Source organism: Arvicanthis niloticus, chromosome 7, assembly GCF_011762505.2.
Source record: "Arvicanthis niloticus isolate mArvNil1 chromosome 7, mArvNil1.pat.X, whole genome shotgun sequence".
Taxonomy (NCBI): Eukaryota; Metazoa; Chordata; class Mammalia; order Rodentia; family Muridae; genus Arvicanthis; species Arvicanthis niloticus.
Genome location: NC_047664.1, coordinates 39,363,076 through 39,384,792, shown reverse-complemented (window position 1 = coordinate 39,384,792; position 21,717 = coordinate 39,363,076). Strand labels below are relative to the sequence as shown.

Sequence of the window (21,717 nt, the reverse complement as noted above, 5' to 3'; positions counted from 1 at the left end):
GGGGTTTTTTTTTTTTTTTTTTTTTTTTTTTTTTTTTGTTTTATTTTTTGGGTTTTGGGTTTGTTTATTTTTATTTTTTAAGACAGGGCTTCTCTGTGTAGCCCTGGCTGTCCTGGAACTCACTCTGTAGACCAGGCTGGCCTCAAACTCAGAAATCCGCCTTCCTCTGCCTCCCAAGTTCTGGGATTAAAGGCGTGTGCCACCACGGCCCCACCTAAATGTCCTATGATAATATAACTACCCCACTGAACCACTTTCTAACAACCCCCTCCCCTCTTTATATGGTGGCCCACTGGAATTTGATTAGTGTGAGTATGATGTGGGGTATTTACTGGAGCATGGGCCACATCACTATAGGGAATGACCCCCTCCACAGCAGCTTTAACAGCAACCGTAACTTGGTTTTTTTAAGGTGAGTACACTGTCACTCTCCTCAGACACACCGGAAGAAGGCATCAGATCCCATTACAGATGGTTGTGAGCCACCATGTGGTTGCTGGGAATTGAACTCAGGACTTCAGGAAGAAAAGTCAGTGCTCTTCACCTCTAGCCCCAACCTTAACTTCTGATAGGAGGGGTGAGGTTCCCAGGCTTCTCCCCCATCAGTGATAGAATGCTGCCAAACCCAAATTTCATGACAGGCCATTCTGCTCCAGAAAAGGCAGCTGTAAGTATAAGGTACAAGAGACCCCAGTAGCTCATAGCTATTGGTGACATCTGACCAAGAATTAAAAACTTGGGCTGGAGAGATGGCTCAGCAGTTAAGAGCACTGGCTGCTTTTCCAGAGAACCGGGGTTCAATTCCCAGAATCTACATGGCAGCTCACAATGTCTGTAACTCCAGTTGCAGAGGATCTGGCACCCTCATACAGACATGCATACAGAAAAAACATAATATAAATAAGTAAACATAAATGAAAAATAAACCTTAAAAAGGCAGGTGGTGGTGGCATATGTGTTTGACCACAGCACTCAGGAGGCAGACGCAGGACAGCCAGGGCTACACAGTGAAACCCTGCCTCAACAAACAAAACTTAAAAAAGGCTCTCAGTTCCTAACACAGATCAGACACTTCAGAAGCCCTATTTTAGGGCCAGTAAGGTGGCCTAGCAGACGAGGAGGGCACCTGCCACCAAGCCTAATGACCTGAAGTTGATCCCCAGAAAGCACAGTAGAGAACACACTGCTCAGGTTTTCCTCTGATACCCATGCACACAACATGTAGACATACATGCCTAGACACGCACACAACATACAGACATACATGCCTACACACGTGCAGACATATGCACAGCTAAATAAACTAAGGGAACAAAGGCATAAAACACTGTTTCCCAACCTTAGACAAGGAAACTGCTTAAAGACTTTTATTTGTGAGTAAAACCTGTTACAATGAGGAAAGGACACACAGGACCTGTCCTCCAAGTCTGTCCATATATGCAACGATAGTTCATGTGTAATACAAAGAATTAGACTACAAAAGTGAGAAGAGTCATTGCATATGTGGGATAAAGGAAGGGCCATAAGGAAGGACGAGGAAGAGTCCAGATGAGGGAACTTGGGACCAGGTGAGAGCTCAGGCCACCGTGGTGACTAGTGAGACTAGCAGTGCAGCTTGGAGGAGGACAAGGGCTCTGTCCACACCCGAGCACCTGCTCTACAGAGGTCCAGCCCCAGCCGGGGTATCTAGGGCCCCAGCAGGCTTCCTCACTCCAGTCAGGCTGGCAGTGGCAGCTCCTGGAACAGGCCCCATGAGGATTCTACCTGACACTCAGCGTTTCCCACTAAGCAGTTTCAAGCCCTTTTCCAGGGATGAAAGTTAAGTAAAAATTCATAAAGGGTGGATCAAGGAGGTCATGGGCTCCATGGATGATGCACAACACTAGATGGTACCTCCAAGGCTGGCTTCTACCATGAGTTACCGCTTACCAAAACCAGGGCATCGTCAGACTCAGTTAAGGTCCCTGTTCCTACAAAACCTCCCCACACAAGTCAAGAGTGTTCTGCTGCAGTCTGTTGCAGGCTCTACAAAAACTAACGCAGAAAGTGGCCTTTTCAAATTCACAGTTAAATGGAAGCTAAATCACAAACCTGCTGAAAGAAAGTTTTAGAAAGGACTCTTCCCCCTCCTGGTATCTGTTCCCTCAGATGGGAATCCAAGACCCCAGTAAGATCCAACTATGAGCGCCTGAATGTGGTTTTGGTCATGGGGTCACCAGTTAGACCATGCATAGCATTGTGCTGGGTATACAAAGGGTTGCTCACTGCTCGGGCAGCAGGCTTAACCCATTTCTTTAAGGCAGCCATAGTGCCCTAGGCCGCTGATGGACATAAGAGTGTTTTCTCAGTCCATGGCTGGGGTATGTGGATACCTGTGTATGGGGATAACTGACATCACCAGAGGATGCCAGCAAAAGCCGAGTCCAAATCAGCCACCTGAGACTCCACAGGGTGGAGGGAAACTGAGCAGACAATTCGATATTCACGACAGAAAGAAGAGTGAGAGGCAAGGCTCAGGAGGGTGACGCTGTAACCAGAGCTGGCAGAAGCCTCCAATGCCTTCCAGCCAGGACCAGGATTCAGTGTCCCCCTCCTGCAGGGGGGCACAACTCACAGGTGCAGGCTAAGCCCAACTCCCCACAGAACCCAAGGCCCAGGGTAGGGGGGCTGAGCACACACTGGGTTAGCACTGGTGCAGGGGCCGACCATACATGGGAGGGGGCTCTAGTTACATGGAGGTCTTGGCTTTTTGCATTCCATTACACAAGAGGACAGAACACAAGACAAAAAGAGGGAATCCTGGCAGAGCCAGGCCTTTAGACATGACAGTATGCAGAGTGGGCCTTCAGGAGTCACTCTTCTTCTTGCTCTTCTTCAGGAAGGACGGGGTGCGAAACTTCTTCTTCTTTTTGGATGGGGACTTGCCTGGAGACCCATCGCTGCCAGGGTCCATGGGAGACCCCTCCTCAGTGGCAGGGGAGGCTACCTCTTCAGCTCCGGGAGCTGAGGCTGAGGCTGGCTCAGGGTCAGCCTCAGCAAGGGGCTGAGTAGGGTCTGGGGAAGCATGGGCTTCCTCCTCCACTGTTGGGAAGGCAAGTGCTTCTGAAGGCTCATCAGGGGAGAGGTCAGAGGGAGTCGGCTTGAAGGTGGTGGCATCACTGTCATCCCTGGATCTCGGCTCCTGGGGAAGGTCTGATGGGTGACCATGAGAGAGATGAGTTAAAATTTGGACAGAACAGCTGGAAATAAGAGCACAGGCCAGAGCTGCCAACCTCTGGTAGTTTCTAGGTAGTCCCCAGATTAAACACTTGACACATGGTCTATTCTACTTTACAGCTGGATGTAGCACAATATGAAATGTAGACTCAATCTCAGAGAGGTTCTAGTACCTTCTTATGAAGAACAGATAGACAGGAGCCAGAGCTATAGCCTGCCACTTCTGCAAAAAGACCACATCAGGACATGTTACTCTACTGGACAATGAAAAAAGGTTTGCTGGTATCCAGAAATTAAGTCTAAATCCGGTTCTACAACATTGGGTCTCCCCCATGGCAGCCAGCAGAAAACCAGGAGTCAACTATGAGGTCCCTTATGCAATCATATCAAACTATGGTTAGCTATGAAATGAACTGTAAGACAGGATGCCCTCACAATTCGAACAGCTGAACATAAAGAGCAAATGTAACAGAGTGAAGGCAGGTTTCCATCTAGGGCACAACACATTTCTACACTGAGCAGGGGACACCAGTATTGTAGATATTTAGTAGGTAAAAATTATAAGCAATTGGCATGTTAGGCAGCACCAAACCATTTAGTACTTAAAAATCAAGCCAAAGATTAGGACCAAGAGCAGCTGAGCTAAGCATGGGTTAGGAGCAGCCTGGCCACTGAAGGTTCCAAGCCTCAAGCCTGAGTGCTTAAGCTCGGGAGGCTGGAGATGCCCCTAGAGAGCACCTGATAGTTATGCTCTGACCCAGGATAACTGGGAAGGAGAAGACTGCAAGCCCATAGGCTCCGTACACCCTAGCACTAGGGCCCCCTCTGCCAAGCTCACTGCAGACCAACTATCACTCCAGCCCATTAAGATGTCAATCCCAAATTAAGCACAGGTTCAAACAAGCCTCCATAAATACCAGTTAGCAGAATCCACCCTGTCAGAACCCAGTTTGCATCTACTCCTGACCCTTTATGGCAAAGGCATCCCACTAAGCAATCAAGAAATACGCTCAGAAGTTGAGTATTCTGAGGCCCAGTGTATGCTGAGCAGCACTGTGACAGGGGCCAGGAGTATCCTGGGAAGCTGACGCCACCCTTCAGCATTCTAGTAACCAAGCAAGTCACTGAAAGACTGGTCATATTAATGAGGTCTTGTGTTTTTATTTGGATATACAGAAAACATAAGCAACAGAGAAGCAGGAAAGCAAGGCACAGCGCAAGCACCTGGTTAGAGCAGAGGCAGGCGGTACTTACTAGGGTAACAGGTACTCTTTAGCACATCCGTCTCCTGCTGTAAGGCAGCCACAAGAAAGAAAGCACAAGTAGAGAATCTATGCATTCAATCACAGCCATTGGGTTACATAAGAAGAAAGGCCAAGCCAGTCTTATAGACCACAGACTGGGGTGAGGGGAGCCAGGAGACACAGACACACATGGGAGACTAAGGGACAAACGTGTCACGTGTCGGACCACACAACACATACATGCGGTGGCCTGAGAGGCAGAGGGGACACATACAGCACTCTCAGAGAGTTGATTAGTGCAGCAGGCCTAGAATCCTGCAGCCCTCACACAACTGAAGACACGGAGGTGTCAATGGACTCTGGTCAATGCTGGGAGTATGCAGGCAAAGGGCAAAACTGACATGACAAGATGGTGGGCAACATCCCCGAAGAGTGCCCTCCCCCACTCACAACAGCTCAAACTATCTTGACTCAGGCTGTCCCGGACAGAGCAGGTACCGGAGAAACAGCTGGTTTCCAGACCTTTGTGCGGCACTGGCTTTGTGGAAATGCACACTTCTTCATCCATGTTCATGGAATGATAGCCACATTCCATTGCCAGTGCACACAGGCCATGCAACCCTTCACCACACCAGGGTAGCCACAGGTATGCCTCACCACAGGACTCACCTTCTTCAAGCTTGACAGGAGTAGTGGGCGGAGTGTTGGGAACAGCTGACTGGTCTGGAGGACTCTTCTCTTTCTGCTCTCTTGTCTCATCCAGGTTCTCTACAGATGTAAATCAAGTGAGTCTAAGGCATGGAGGCTGAGAACATAAGGAGCTACCCCCTCCTTAGCAGCAGAGCAACCCACCTGCCAGCCCCTTTCAGGCTGCAGAGATACCCAGGATGCACCTCAGAAAGCAAGGTGGGCCCCAGCCTGGGGTCTGCTCTTATCCACACAACTAAGGTACTGACTGAATTTCAAAATACTACCAGTTGTGGCCTCGATAAGCAGCTACTGTACTTCAACCTCTTAAGTGCTCAGAGCAGAGGCATGAGCCACTACAGCTGGCTAACTTCTACCCTTATTATAAAGACAAGCTTCAGGACAGAAAGATGGCTTAGCAGGTAAAAAGCAAGTGACACACAGCCTGACAACCTGAATTAACACCTGGGAACACATATATCCCACGAGTTGTTCTCTGACCTCCACGTACCCACCATGGCATGTGTATACCTACATTCATACACATACAAATAAAACAATTCTAATTATTCAAAGAGAATCTTCCAGTCAGGGCTGTCATGTGACTGACTATTGGCCATGTCCTCTATGAGTGAGAAGGTCCTCTGGATACAAACACCAGCTGCTCTGGGTGACCAGGAAATCACACTAGCATTCTGTAGGGTTTTAGTTTCTTATATAAAATGTTTCCCACAAATAATCTGTTATATGTGTACATACAAGTAAATACAGTGTATCTGTGGAGGTCAGAGGATGACCCAGTCATCAGTCCTCACTTTCCACAGCCTCTGAGGCAAGGTCTCATCTTTGCTGTGTGCTGCTGTGTACTTCCTGGGACTACAGATGCTTGTGCTACTGTATCTGGCTTTCACACAGACTCTGGGGAACCGAACTCATCGAGTTTGTGCAGCCTGAGTGCTGGGTCACCCCAGACACCTGCAAGTAATTCAGACTTGTCAACTCCAGCATCACTTTAATTTTCTAAAGTAAACTAGACTGATGAAGACCAAAGGAAAAATATAGGAAACTGGGGGCCCAGATCCAGAAAACCCCATGTTTACTTCTCATTTAAGGAAAATATATATCAATTATTATCAATTTTTTCAAATCTCCACCTTTCATATAAAATTCTTCCCTCATAGAAGGTTACCTACGATGGCCAGGTCTGTGAGTGAGAAGCCCTTCTGGCTACAAAACAATACCTACACACTGTCAATCAGGAAGTCACACTAGAATTATTTAGGATTTTAGTTTCTTATATAAAACATTTCCCACCAATTATGTGTGCTTACTTTGAACGCTAACCACTCTTCTAAGCTCATCAGGGTCTCTGACACAAACTCACCTCTGACAGCTGAGCAGCTGTCCTGGCCTTCCAGGACAAAAGCTACTGATGCCCTCCTGAGAAAACAATGGGAATAGCTAACTCCTCAAGACAGTCCTAGCTTTACCCTCCTCCAGCAGGCTCCACCCCTCTTCCAAGAAGTGCAAGCAAGGTCTGGGTGGGTGGGTGTGTGCTCCTATGGCACTCCCACTGCTGCCAGCATAAGCTGAAAAACTGAGGAACTACTTTTCACATAACTCACATTTCTTCAGCAACTACACAATACAGTACTAATCTAAAACAAGACCAAATAAGGTTAAGATGGATCAAGTGAGACTGTCATCATTTGGTACCCTATAGCCCAGGTACCCTATAGCTCTGTGCTAACTGTCTGCAAGGCTGTGCCTAGAAGGACAGCTAAGAAACACACTTGGTATTCAGTACAAAGGACTCGGTGTAGCTCAGCTCGTGGCTCTCAGGACACTGTCATGAATGTTCATGAACACAGCCTCTCTCTCCAGGTTCCTCCTAGTACCAGTAAATGGTTCCCAGTGTGTGCTGAGCAGGGTAACGTGGCCCACATTAAGGCTGCCCCACAACCTATAGGCCTGCTGCTGTTAGTTCTCAAAGGTTAGGGTCTGGTTTTCAGAGTCGGAGGTCCTTGTTCTGTCAAGTTCTGACACTTAGCATTATCTGTTTCCATTTATTATAAAACTGCTCTGTAACTTTTGACAGAATCATGACCAATGTTATCAAAAGAGTTGGAAAAAGGGCCATGGCAGCAGACAGCACTGTTCTTGACATGGTCTGGAACATGCCAGAACAGTCAGTCCACTAACACACACCCTATGACCACCCCTGGATGGGGCATCCCCAACCTTCTAATCTACAGCCTAGGGGTACAGGACAGGGTTATGGAGGAAAAGACTATGCCTAGAAGGCCCAGGTTATGAGAACCATTGTAATAAAGACTTTCATCTGCACGCAGACCATGATCCAACCAAAACCCTCAATTCTGAGACCTGAAAACTCACAGACCCTGGCTCAATCCCAGACTTTGACATGTACACCCTGCTTCCATAGTAGTCACTCCTCCTGGCTGCAGGCTCTCTTCTCCAGCAACTGGGAACCAGCCCATTGCCCAGGAACTTAAGAATGAGCTCAGATGTCTGCATGTGCAGCATCTGAATGGTGCCTGCCCCTGCACCATGAATCAATGAATCAGGAGGCCTCTTCTCAGGGAAATGCTGGCAGAAATACTGCATGAATAAAAAGTAAGTATTGCTTAAACATAATATTTAAGAGGTCTTTCTTAGTAACTAATCCAAATTGATAATGTCAAATGGACAGACACGACCAGCCCTGCACAGAGCCAAGGTGGAGGGACAGTCTTGGAGCTGAGTCCTCTAACTCGCTCTTCACTGCAACTCCTGGAAGAGCAGAGGCCCATCTCCAGTGGAACCCCTCTACCCTGTGTTGTGATGGTGTGTACACATGTGTCTGGGACCCACCGCTGTGGGGTATGCACTGCACAAGCCCATCAGGACAAGCACCACTCCCAGTGTGTTTAACTTTGAAATTCTTTCCTCGCAGCCCAAAGACTAGAGTAGGTCCATGAGGGTATACTGCTCAGGTCTTAACCAATCGAGACTCGTGCTTCATGTACAAGACTTTCCTCACACAGAGAAGCTTCTAGACACTTTCTCCTGCTTTGGGAGGCTGCCCTACAGCTAGAGCTCATGAGCACTCACCTTCAGAGCCCTTCTGCTTCCGCTCCACCTCTCGGCGGTACTCCTCTAGTTCCCGGTCTGTGAGCGTGTTGAAGGGGTTGGGACCTGTGGTGCTCACAATTACATGGGGCTGGTATTCCTTCTCAATGATGGCTTTGGAGGCTGTCACCAGCTCCCCCTGTAGACCAAAGAGATTTGGTATGCACAAGCCAGGCCTGGTGGGACCTCCCTCCTCCCAGGAATACATCAGGCAGGGGGGAGAAAGGGGCTTTTCAGGAGCACACAGACATAAGACTGTACCACTTGGCCCAGTGGGGCCTCCCTTTTCCTGAGCTGACAGCAGCAGAGGGTGGAGAGGCCTTTTTCAGGAGTGCACAGACATTCCAGGACTACACTGCCAGGGCCCATGGCCAAGGCAGATTTCAAAAGCAAAGGTACCGACTGAGGTACAGACAGAGTCAGGAGCACATACACCCTGGAGGAGCAGCCTCCTCTGCCCTCTGTAGACAGGAATGGCGAAGGACTATGCCTTGGTACTACACTAAGCAACTCATTCCCATGTGACTTCAGAAAATGTTACTCTACAACAACCAGAACAGAGTGTATGGAGATTTGCTTACATTCTTTTGTTGTGTTTTATTTTTTGGGAGACTGGGTTTCACTATGTAGATCTGGCTGTTCTGGAGCTCACTCTGTAGACCAGGCTAGCCTCAAACTCACAGAGATCTACCTGCCTCTGCCTCCTGAGTGTTGGGATTAAAGGCTTGTACCACTGTGCCTGTCCTAAGATTAGTTTAGGTTATTGAGGCTCAACAAGTTTTCTGTCCTTCATTACAACCTGTTCCTAAACTTAACCCACAGCATTCAGAAGTAACAAAAGATCCCACAACAGCAGGATTGCCTGATAAATCAGGAAACTGAGAATGTATGACACAAAAAAAGAAAGCAAAGCACTAAGGCAGCTCTCTCCTGCCAAACACAACAGACTGAAAGATCTATGACCACAGTGGGAACCAGAGGGCAGCCTGCCCCATCCCACAGCCAGGGAGGAAAGTGGCCTCAAGTACTTGAGAACACAACCCAGAAAACACAAACATGCACATGATTAAATGACAGCTTTTGAAACAAGGAACCCCAAAGCATCTGGATGGTAGGCCTGGAGCCTCAGATCACACACTGGCAAGGGATGAACACCAGAGGTATCAGTGTCAGCAGTACTGGTTCCTAGGAAAAGTCAACCCACACCAGTAACTACTCTTCAGGCACTGGCTGGAGAAGCTGGTGTGTCTGGGTTGAATAGGAGACAAAGTATTGAGAGTACTCCATGTGTAAATGGTGACAAAGACCATCCCCCCCTACCCTCCAGGAAAGAAGGGCAAGCATGCTGAATAGGCAGCTCTGCTGAAGAGCCTGGAGATTCATGAAGAACCCTCCCTCAGGTCTGGCCTAAGAATGACTAACTGGCTTTTCATTTATAAGTAGCTCAGCCACTGTAAGACAGAAAAGAATCTGAAATGTCACTTGCTAAGGCTGGTTGAAACAAGTCCTTTCTTGTCCAAAGGCCACACTCAGAACAATATCCACAAAAAAACATCCAATTAGCAAGACGCTCCATGCAACAGCATTCTGTAAACACAGCAGTGTGCTGGCCACCACTGCTCACAACAAAATGAGAGTGGGATCAGGCGTGAGAAGCATGTTGAAGTTCATGTAATCAAAGGACAGCAAGAATCTGCTGTCACTGAGACAACAAAGCCTCTACCCCATGTTCTGACATCCTAGGGAAAAAACAAACAAAGTCCCCATGCTAGATCAACTGGCCCTTAAGAAGCACATAGCAAGACCTTCCACCAGTCAAAGTGTTGAAAAGAGCAAATGTAAACACATGTCAGGCAGCCTCGGACCGAGTCAGACCTCACCGAGTACAGCAGCCAGGACTAAGAAGGCAAGATCATGAAAGCTTGGTATCATCATACTCCTGGCTGCCCAACAGGAAGCAATACAGAGACCGAGTAGCTATTTCTGTGCCTGATTAAGGCCTCTGACTGAAACAAAAACTGTGTGCACACCTGGGTTAGGAACCAGACCTCAGAACAGCAGGTGTTCATCTGTAAAGACTTGAGGTGAGGTTTTTAGGCTCTTCACTCACCCACTTCCACTCCTAGAAGTGCTTTCTCTTTTTCTAACAAGCTATTTCTGTTCCATCTTAACTTAAAGGCATAGCGTTCTCCCTCTCCCCTCCTTGCAGCTGCCAATGTATATTTAAAAAAAAAAAACCCTCTTAATTAAACTGTTGATGAGCTAGAGAGAGAAAGAGAAACAGACAATGACAGACACTCAGCTCTGACTTTCATAGTGCTAGGTGATGAACACACTAGGTACTCATAAGGTCAGAGGCCCCAAGAACTAGGCTTACTCCCCTTGGTATTTCTGCCACACAGCATGAAGAGCAAGCCAGAGTGAAGTACCTGAAGACACAGAAAAACTCACAATACAGACTGAACTGCAGATTCCTTCCCTGGGAAGATGTCAATACACTGTTAATACCTTTGTCTCTACCCCTTAATACACTTGCATTAAAATCCAGAAGGTGACCCAGATTTTTACAGCCTCAACATTGGACTATGCAAAACTCACGTGGAAAAGGCTCCAGTATCTCCTCCACCAAGGGAAAGCAGCCACCAGCAAAGAGGGAAAGTCCAAGGCTAAGCAATTTCTTCCCCCAAACCCCACAAATTCCCAAGTCTCAAAACTCTAAGAACCTCAAGAGATGCAAGTGTCCCTGTGCCTGCCTCACTGGGAGGGAGTATTTAGGATACAGCAGCCATTCTACACTCTGAGCCAACCAAAGCCTTCCTTTCTGAAGCTACTTTTGTCAGATATTTTGTTGCAGCAACAAGACAAGTAACTAATAAGGAAACTTAGAAGCTGGAGTAATAACTTTCTTCCCTCCCCCCCCCCCTACCCCCAGACAGGGTTTCTCTATATAGCCTTGGCTGTCCTGGAACTCACTCTGTAGACCAGGCTGGCCTCAAACTCAGAAATCCGCCTGCCTCTGCCTCCCAAGTGCTGGGATTAAAGGGGTGCGCCACCACCGCCCGGCGAGTAATAACTTTCATACAAGCTAGGTGTGTAGCTGAGTGGAAGTCTGCCTATCTGTCCTAAGAGGCCCTGTGTTACACCCACATCTCAAGATGCTCCCCAGCACAAATAAGGCAGCTAGGGTTGGCTGGCAATGTGTCCTACTGGGTACACACATGAACCTGTGCAGACTGTGCAGACATACCCTGAAGTACCCAGGTGACCTGCCCACGTCTCAATAGGTCTAGCAACAGAAAATAAAGCTACAAAGCTACCATCAGATGAAGAAGCAGCCCAAAATGTATCCTCTACTGAAGTTGGCTACCCTGATGCTTTCCAAATTGCCAAGTCAGAACCTATGAAATGCACAAGACCCAAAAAACATGGCAGCAGTTGTGACTCTGGGGCAGCCTGCACAGCAGGACAATCAGACCACAGGCTAACATATGGGGTGTGCGGGCCAGATACAACTCCACATACAGCAGATAAAGACTGTTATTAAGTTAGAAGATTACATGACGAATGGCCAAAAGTACCAACAGAAAAGGCAGGCTGGAGGGTAAAGAGCATCTCTTCCCCTGTTCGCTGACAAATTCCTTAAAAAGGTAGGTAGAAATTAACATAAAAATGGGAAGACAAGACTCATTTAATACATAAATATGTAAAATAATGTTACCAAGAATGACTCCAGACAGGAACTTAGGAACTCAGTATCTAATTCTCTGGCAATCAGAACAGCTTTAAAACAATGCGTGAATTTCACAGCAAGTGTGTAGAGTGAAATGAGCCTGGAAACACCCAACTTCAAGCTCTGAATCATGCACTAGCCACTTTTGTTTTACATTTTTTAAAATTTATTTACTTATTTATCTTATTTTATTTTTTGAGAAAGGGCCTCACTGTGAGCCCTGGATTGCTGGCTGTGCCACTCCACCTTACTCCTTTGTTTGTTGAGTCAAATCTCCCTCTACAAACCAGGAAGGCCTTGAACCCCATGCTCATACCTCAGCCAGGTTTTATTTAACGTTAAAAATAAATGCATCTAATTTATAAGGGTTAACACAGCCAGCCATGTGTTATTTCTCATACATCTGAAAGGCAATCTTTAACTGGCTTCCAACTGGCTTCCAATCACAGGTGAACAAGTGAGGGCGGGTCACCATAAAAGCTGCCACTGCCAACAGAGCCCAGACATGCCAATTGCAACTGGCAACCTATGATAGGTAACTGTGAAAGCCAAAGGCAAGCACTGACCAAGTTCACACTCAAACTGCAGAAATGCGCCACGCGGCTCCAGTGAGCCATTTCAAGTAAAAACTTAGAATGCTGGAAACTGTTTTAAAAAAAGACAATGGGCAGAGCATACCTCTACAATCTAAGAGGACTCAAAGGCCCTTGTCAGGCTGCTTCATTAACTAAGACAGTGCAGTAGAGGGGAGCTAGTTGGGGGAGGGAAGGGAAAAGAGCACTGCGGACCAATAGGTAGGTAAGGACAGGGCAGTGAGTACCTTTCTAAAAGAGACAGATTTAGCGGGACTAAAGGTCTGCTCAGTAAGCTCGAGCCCTTCGATAGTTTCCGTACAGTCAGAGAGGGGTGCGTCCTGCAACAGTAAACTGAGTCATCAGAGCACACCAGGCCCAGCCTTAAAAATATCAACCAAGAAGACAGGATAAAGCCAGCTAAAAGCATGCAGCAGGGGCAGTTGTCAACGGTAAGGCTGAAGACAGTGGTACGTGCAGACATTAGATATGAAACCAAGACCAGAACTGGCCAATTAAAAAAAAAAAAAAAAAAAAAAAGCAGCAACAATCATCTACTCCTGCAGTGAGACTGAAAGCATCGGATGGCATCTTGATCTCAGAGATAGCCACTTACACAATTAGTGTCAGTGTGCCACTCTATGTAAGTTGATTTACAGAAACTCGTGTAAATGTGGATAGACCACATTTACAAGCTCACACCCACCCACTCTGCATCCCAAGCAGCACTTTGTTGCAGACATGAGTATACACCAAAACAAAGGTCCATAGCCACCCGCCTCCTGGCATTTACGCAGTACCCAGAGGATACCAGGGAACCCCGTTTCAAAGCAGAGGCACGTGAGCCCTCAAGTATGCATGCACTCTAAGGAGCCCGGCTAGACGGGTGGATACACCCTCAGCATGCTTGTATGTGGTCTGTAACTCATGTATTAAGCGGCTGTATTATCGTGATTTTAAACAAAGACACCCACTGGCCTAGAATACTCACCTTACAACATCATTTTGGTCTTAGTCACCACCCACTAATGTCAGAGACACTATGTTCTCTTACCTGAACGAGGCTTCTGTCCATCATCACACCACATAAAACCTGGGACTGAGGTCCTGCCGTCTTAATGTCCTGTAAGTTCTGCTCTCGAATCTGAGGATAGGGAGAGAAAGGGCACGTGAGCAGTACAGAGAATGTAAGCTGTGACCAGCTTCCAGTCCTGCTGTTTACACACTTAAGACCCTGGCCATGTACAAACTACACTTCTGTCTAGGCCCATGTTGGAAGATGGCTAGGACACACCTACTTTAGGGTACTGCCTAACTGCACAGAGGGTGATGAACTACACGCATAATGGGCCGGACTACTCGACTGTTCATGGCTCTTACAAGGTACTGAACTCAGTAAGTTGGTGGGAAATCTTTGCAATGCACTCCTCTGTCAGTGATGCTGTGAATGCTGATGCATCTCCTGGTCTAACACATCAAACACAGCTCACAGAATGAATGAATGAATGAATGAATGAATGAACGAACGAACCCTGAAAGGCAAGGGCTGCTGTCTGTCCCTGTTAAGATCAGGCTCTGCAGTTTCCACACTTCAGAACTGCTAGTTGAGAAGTTTAAGAAACAGTGGGACCCCAAACTATAAGCAGAAGCACCACTATGAAAAGACAACTGTGCTAGACCATGCACACTCTACCCCATAGCACAGAGCACCCCTCCCAACTCTATACCCACACCCCCACCAAGTGCAGACAGCAATACACACCTTGTTCCTCATCTCCTGGACCTCTTTTGGGTTAGTGTTCAATGGAACAAACAGGTTAGGGACAGCAGAGGTGGAAGTTCTATGTCCATCCTCTTTAGTCCACTGGAATATCAAGAATATGTGAAAAGTCAGGATAATGACAACAGTAAATGATACCACAGCATCCAATCTGTTCAAATGACCTCACGTCTGATCATGCACTGAACATCACAGGACGGAACCAATGACCACATTTCCTGGGTCACCCAGTAGAGTCGCCATAGGAGTGTGATGTGGCCATTTAAAAAAAAAAAAAAAAAAAAAAAAACAGCAAGTGATAGGAATCAGAATCATGACTGACAGAAAAGGGCCATTAAGAGAGCTCACTCAAGGTCTGGAGCAAAAAGGCTGACTACTCAGCTGGGTCTTATAACCCAGGGACCTGCCAGATGTGGCCCCCTCAGAGACCATTGGTTCACCGCCCTGAGAGTCACCCAACACCAAAGCCAACTGGAAGCGTGGGATGACAATCATGAGAAGCAATGTGATGCTCCTACCCTAGGGTAGGCAAAGTCTGCACTGTGAGGCAAGAGTGGGCATCACCAAAGTTTTACATTCAAATAAATGATAGCATCAGAATGTACCAAGTATAGACTATTCCAACCCAAGAAAAGTACTGTATTAGCACCAATACAGTTGCTACCTAGTAGAAGATTTTGGTGATGTCAAATATTTTATATAACTTAATACTTTTAAGTGTTACAAAATATCCCAAACGAACTTAAAGCACTTCACGAGTCTCCGAAGGCTGTTTTAGATGTCAGTGCACACTGCCCACATGCTCTACTTTTTATTCATTATTGCTTTTGGCTCTCCAATAAAATATGAGATTTTTTAGCCAATTCTAATACTTAAGCATGAGCAGACACTGAAGTGTAAAACAAGCCATCTTGCAAGTGTTATGCCTTTCAGAATATTTTTGAGAGGCAATAAAAAAGCCATAAATCATAGAGTTTAAAGAAAGCAACAAAACCATTAAATGCTTAGCCACTGCAAAGGAGTGTGGAATGGGCGTGGAGCCGCGGGTACTCACTGGTGCTCATCTTCTGAGACAAAATAACTCCAGCATTTTAGTAAAAATAATTTTAGTAAAAACATTAAAACAGCCACTCAGAAGCTTGAACACATTTGAAAAGAGCAATTATTGTAAATTAAAATATACCAACCTGGGCACCCTGCACACAACTTGTGTTACTCCAGAACAGTAAGAAACATAGACATATGTTGACCAGGCCCTTTGAGGTACACTTTGACTAAATATATGACTTTTCAAGTTAAGCTCCAGCGCTCACAGCTGCTGCTGCAGGTGCACAGTGCAAAGGCTCCAGGCAGTGCAGAGTGCTCACAGCATCAGCAAACAGAGGTTTTGTTTGTAAGGTACACTCCATTTTACAAGCAAGTTAAATAAAGAAAACGGAGGGTAGGATGAGAGAGAAGGAAAGTCCCACAGCTGAGCCCTGAGGCCAGCCACAGCCACTCAGGCTCCTGACCCCGTGGCACAGCTGCTTAGAAGCATGGAGGCTTCTCACCATACCAGAACCACCTGGAGAAGACAAAACCTTTTTCTCTTTTAAGTGTTTAAAGTGAAAGCACGTTTACAAGGAGACCATTCTCCTGTCTGCTTGTCCCTGCCTGAGCTTGTCATGCAGTGTCCCTTCACTAGGGACCATGGCAATAGGATTTTGCTACATATCAGCTCAGTCTCTGGGCAGACTGTCCTAGCTAGCCTACACAAAATTATGGCCCCTCCATCCTCAGAGGAATGATTCAGCACCGGGCATCCAGCATGTCTCAGAGCACATGAGAACCCTGAGCAGCAACTGTACTTAACCCAGCACCCCTGGCTGAGTCTTGTCGCTGGTGCCTGCAGATGGCCTGCGCTGCACTTGGGTCATGCCACACCCAGCAGGAGTCAAAAGACTCGCCACCTTGGCCGTCTACTCACATGCAACAGTCCATGCAGAGGGCAGTTGGCATAAGCATTCGGAGGCTGTGGGACAGAGGACAGGCAACAATGCTGAACGAGGACAAAGGTCAGTAAAGAACAGGCCAGAAAACCATAGGAAGAAAACTGCGTAAGAAGATACCAGAGACAAAGCGGTTTTGGTAACAGGACAAATGCACTCTGTCGAGTTTGCAACACTAAAGAATAAGGTTTATGCCATGAGTACTTTTTCATAAATGAACTGTAAGGTTCCTCAGACAGATGCTGAGTTAAAGGCGAGACCCTGTTTTAGGTTAATGCATGTAAGTTCTTTAGTACTTCTGCTATGTGTAGAGCTGGGTTAGCTGGAATTACTAAAGAGGTACTTTGTATCTTAAGCAGTTTCAAGAAGACAGTATTACCTGGGAATTTAGTAAGACATAAAGTAGATTTTGGCTCAAAAAGAAGCAAGTCACACAGGCATGCTCGTTAGTGAGGTCAGGAAAGGGAAGGCCCCAAAGCCTCCGAAGCCCCAGCTGCCCAACTCGCTCTACGTCATCTAACTATGAACAGTAAGGTAGGCACAGACCAAGCAGTTGGTAATACAGCTTGGCACGCAGACACCGGACGAGAGAGACTGCAGCAAGGGTTTCACGTGATCGTGTGTAATGTTCGTCCACACCTTAGTCTTCGACTTGGGACTGCTTCCGTTCTGCCCCTCCTCAGAAGCGTCATCACCCCGGCCAGAGTTCAGCCATCTTGTCTTCTCTCGCTGTTGCTTCTGAAAACTGTGTCTGAGCGGAGAGCAAGTGCCCGAATCACCATCACTAGCAAAGGAGTGGCCTGTGACACTGGCAGGGACTTCCACATCGCTGTACTTTTTAGATCTCTCTCTCAGAGCAGGGTATCGATAAGGGTAGCCAGTTCTATAACCCTAGGATTCAAAGAGGGAAAAGCAGTCCACACTCCAGATCTCAAAACAAATTCACTTTGGGTATATGATAAGAAACTATTATTCATTCAGAGAGAGAGAGAGAGAGACAGAGAGAGAGACAGAGAGAGAGAAACAGAGAGAGAGAGACAGAGAGAGAGAGAGACCTAAAGTTGTTGGTTTCCACAAACACACAGAGAGAGAGAGAGAGAGAGAGAGAGAGAGAGAGAGAGAGAGAGAGAGCCCAGAGAATTTCAAGAACTGGTTCTCAGGTGTTTGAACACATTTGAATTCAGTCTTCAGCTTGAGCTTGTGATCATCTGCTATACTTTGAAAGACGTGCCCCACATAATCCACACTTCTGCTGCACCAACCTGTTTGCTAACTTCCTCAGAGACAGTTGGTGACTTCCTTATTTCACCCATCTAATACTTAGCACCCAAAAGTTGAGGAAAACAGATTGCACAGAAGACTCTGGGTCCCCATCACTTCTAACTACCCACCCCTTTGTGGCATAGGTGGAACTTCCAAACTTGCTTGTAGGCCTTGGCATTTGCTATAGGTGACAAGCATGGATTACACAAAAACAGTAGTGCCTATTTTATGGGTCTCCATCACACTGCTAGCTCTGAAAAAGCAAGCTACCATGAATACTGCAGCTATAGAGAAATATTCTCTGGAAGTGGATCATCCCCCAGCTGAACTTTCTGATGAGAAGCCTATCCTAGCTAATTCTCTGATTGCATCCATCAGACTTCATTGGTATCTGGAGTGCTGACCCAAGAAAATAATGAAGTGCTGTTTCAAATCATTAAGCTGACTCTATTTTGCTACATAACATAGAAGGCCACCAAGATGGCTCAGCCATGAAGATGCTAGCTAACAAACCTGATAATCTGAGTTCAATCCCCGGAACCCATGTGGTAGAAGGAAAAAACTGTCTCCTGCAGGCTGTCCTTTGACTTCCACATATACACCACAGCATATAGGCTGCCCCTCTTCAAAAAAAGTTATTTGAAAAAGCACAAGGTAGCATCATGTGTCAGACAAATGTTTCCTAACTTATCTAATGGTCTCAAACTCAGAATGAGTCCCTCACTGCAGTTCATCACACAAGACGCATGGGACTATGCCGGCCATATCCATCCGTTCAGAGGCTATACCCTGTGACAGAGGTACTCTACACATATTCCCACAAGCAGCACAGTAGAGAGCTGCTTTGGAAGGCTGAGGTGGTGTCATTAGCTTCAGCTGTCAACTTGGAGACATCTTTTAATTGTTGACTGATGTAGGCAGGCCCAGCTGGTTGTGGGAGGTGCTATGTCTAGGTAGTTGGGCCTGGGTTGTAGAAGAAGGATCCCTGAGCAAGCCAGAGGGTGCAAGCTAGTGCAGCACTCCTCCATGGGTTCTGCTCTTGTTATGCCTGGAGCTGCCCACCATCCTGTGCTGACTTCCCACATTGATAAGTTGTCCACGCTGCATTCTTAGTTCCCACTAGGTCCAAAGACACAATTGTATTTAAAGATGGATCAGAGGGCTAGAGACATTGCTCAGTAGTTAAGGGCACTCACAGCTCTTGCAGGACCCAAGTTTAGTTCCCAGTACCCAAGGTGGGAAGGTCACAACTGCCTCTAACTCCAGCTACAGCGGATCTCAGTCTACCCTCTTGTGGACTCTGTGGGCACTGCCCTCACACAAACTCCCAAACACACACACACACACTTTAAAATAAATTCTTAGAAAAAAAAAGAATAAAACTTAGAATGTGGCTCAGTTAGAATGATCAGCTAACATGTAAGCCCTGAGCTCCAGCCCTAGCCCAGCATAAACCAGACATGGTGCTATATACCCTTCAATTCCAGCACCTGAGAGCTACAGACAGACAGTAGGTTCAAGAGTTCACTGTCATCCACAGCTATACGACAAATTTGTTTCTAGAAAGCATCTTTATGTCATATTTTATTATGGTTTAGCCTAACTATAAACTGGTAATTCTTCAAGACTTTTTAGGATGGTGGCATTCAGATTCACATGAAGACAGCCATTTTGACTGCTATGAAAAACATCTGAGCTTTAGAACAACAGTGAGCAACGTTCTCACCAGATTATCCAGCATCCGCATAAGAGCTTCAAATTCCTGCTCCCCAATCTGCCACTTGGGGGGTGATCCAGAACCTTCCCCTGCTGGAGTCCCTGGAGAACGGGATTTCGCTTTGTACTTCCCAGGATCCAGCAGAACTAAGTTGTCTGGTCCTCCAGCACTTGCCAGAGTTCGAACCTTTTTAAAAACAAGCAAACAATATGGCTTGGTTCCACAGAGATCAAGAGAAGCAGATGACCACAAAGACACTGAACAGCACAACCCTCTACAGAAAGCAGTAAGACACGTGGAGCATTTTTAGAAATTATAAAGTCATTTTCAGAGATTTTCTTTACAATGACAAAATATGGACAGTAGTAAAAAATGGGAATGTTTCCTTATTACCTGACAAATGTCAGGACTGAATGGTTGGGGCAGCAGGAACTGGAGGCCGAGTAGAGCAGTATGAGAAATATTGACACTGAGAGGCAAAAATCCTCTAGGTTTCTGCTCTAGCTTTTTCAAAAGGATAGTGAAGGTCAAATGCAGCAACATATATGTAGAATATACATAAAGCTATAGCACACACCAATATTCCATAAGTGATGTGTACATGTATGTATGAAAAATTAGAAATTAAAATCCCAGCAATCTTTTGTAAGTTCCAAATCATGAGCTCACCATAGCTAAAGGATTGCTCATAAACTTCACTCTTGCAAGACAAGTATTAGAAAATCCACGTGAACCCCAGAAACACCCAAATAAAGGATTAGCTAAATGGAATGGCCTACCTGGATCTCACATGCAACTACAAGGTTATGAATGTAATAGAAGGCCTCCTCCACGCTCTCTCCGACTGACACGAGCCCATGATTCCGCAGAATGAGAACCTAAGGGAAAGCAAGGAAGCTCTGTGGACCAAGGCTCTGAGACTCATCACTCTAGGCTCCACAGCTGAAATTCCACAAGACGCTACTGACCTTGCTTTTAGGGCCCAGATTTTTCTGAATCAAAATTTTTTCCTCTTCATCAACCAGAATGCCATGATAGTCATGATAAGCAACATCGCCAAGGGAAAGTGCCTCCGGGGAAATAGGCAAGAGTCCACACTTCATTGCAGAGACCTGGACACCAAGTTGTACCACGACAAAGAAAAGTTAAACAGCAACTCAAGACACGCAAAGCGTTCCTCACAGAAATAAAATGGCACTGATATATGTTTAACTTCATCTTCTTGTTAGAAGTAAATGAACTCGTAAACTTGGATATAACCATCAATTCCAGGGCCCAGACAGCAGCTAGGAGAACCTGGGAGAAAAAGCATGACTGGGATTTTCCAGAGATTACACATGCTGTGCCAGCCAGTGCCTATTAATGCAGCGAGTCATGGGTTACATGAAGAGGAACACACAACAGGCCCTTTGAAGACTGTGTCTCAAAGGAAAAAGTTTCAAATGCTAAGGTTTTATTTACGTTTTATTTTTGGCTATAGATAAGAGAAAAATATCTGAACAAAGTAATTTATTACAAATGGACAATTACATACTTATAATTCCTCTATATTTATTTAAATAAATATAGTAAAGTGTTGCTGCTTTGGTTTGGTTTTGGCTTTTTTAAGACTATGTAGTTCTGGCTGTCCTGAAGCTCACTACGTAGACCAGGCTGGCCTTAAACTCACAGAGATCTGGCTGCTATTTCTTTGAGTACTGGGATTAAAGGTATGTGCCACTATACCCAGCAATATAATAATGTTTTTAAGTAAAACATTTTTTAAAGTTTTAAAGTAAAGTTAAGTCTCAAAAAAAAAAAAAAAATGCATTCTAAATAGCTAGGCCTGGTGGGGCAGGCCTGTCTGTCATCCCAGCTACTCACAGACTAGGTCAGAGTGATCACAAGTTCAAAAAGCTGCTTAAGGCCTGAGCTTCAATCCTCAGTATTATAAACAAATAAACCAACATTTACCCAGCTTTTATGCTTCCTAAAATTCCCTCTAATTTGTTACAGAATATGCTAATTTTTAACATTTATTTAAGCTGAGATGGTGGTACATGCTTTAGTCCTAGTACTCTAGAGGCCAAAGCACGTGAATGAATCTCTGTGAGATCAGGGCCATCCTGGTCTATGAGTTACCTATAACTCATCCTGAGCTATAGAGTTCAAGGATAGCTAGGGCTACACAGTGGGACCCTGTTTAAAAAAAAACAAGACAAGGAAAACATAAAAATAAAAGAAACATATATTCAGCTGCAATGGTACAGACTTGTATTCCTCACACTGGGAGGCTGAGGCAGGAAAATCATCACATGTTCAATGACAGCTTAGACTACATTAGGAGACCTTGTCCCAGTTGGCTGAGACAAAAGAATTGCTACAAGTAGCTATACAGTTCCAGGCCAG

General features: G+C 46.0%; 1 protein-coding gene across 19 annotated transcripts in view; it reads right to left on the bottom strand.

The window, feature by feature from the left end:
- Window positions 1-1,351: 1,351 nt before the first annotated feature.
- The window catches only part of Add1 (adducin 1), a 63,334-nt gene continuing 42,968 nt past the window's right edge, over window positions 1,352-21,717 (bottom strand). Inside the window, exons 7-17 of one of the 19 annotated variants that reach the window (XM_034509464.2) lie at window positions 20,298-20,441; window positions 20,109-20,207; window positions 19,339-19,515; window positions 16,896-17,240; window positions 14,344-14,445; window positions 13,636-13,725; window positions 12,830-12,922; window positions 8,262-8,418; window positions 5,130-5,228; window positions 4,471-4,507; window positions 1,352-3,192 (exon numbers count right to left, since the gene is read on the bottom strand). In XM_034509464.2, the coding sequence (XP_034365355.1) occupies window position 3,192; window positions 4,471-4,507; window positions 5,130-5,228; window positions 8,262-8,418; window positions 12,830-12,922; window positions 13,636-13,725; window positions 14,344-14,445; window positions 16,896-17,240; window positions 19,339-19,515; window positions 20,109-20,207; window positions 20,298-20,441 (1,344 nt within the window). In that variant the 3' untranslated portion in view covers window positions 1,352-3,191. Of the gene's footprint in view, window positions 3,440-4,469; window positions 4,508-5,129; window positions 5,229-8,261; window positions 8,419-12,829; window positions 12,923-13,635; window positions 13,726-14,343; window positions 14,446-16,895; window positions 17,241-19,338; window positions 19,516-20,108; window positions 20,208-20,297; window positions 20,442-21,717 lie in introns of those variants that run through there. The other 18 variants (XM_076938321.1, XM_076938323.1, XM_076938322.1 and 15 more) reach the window with 18 other exon arrangements.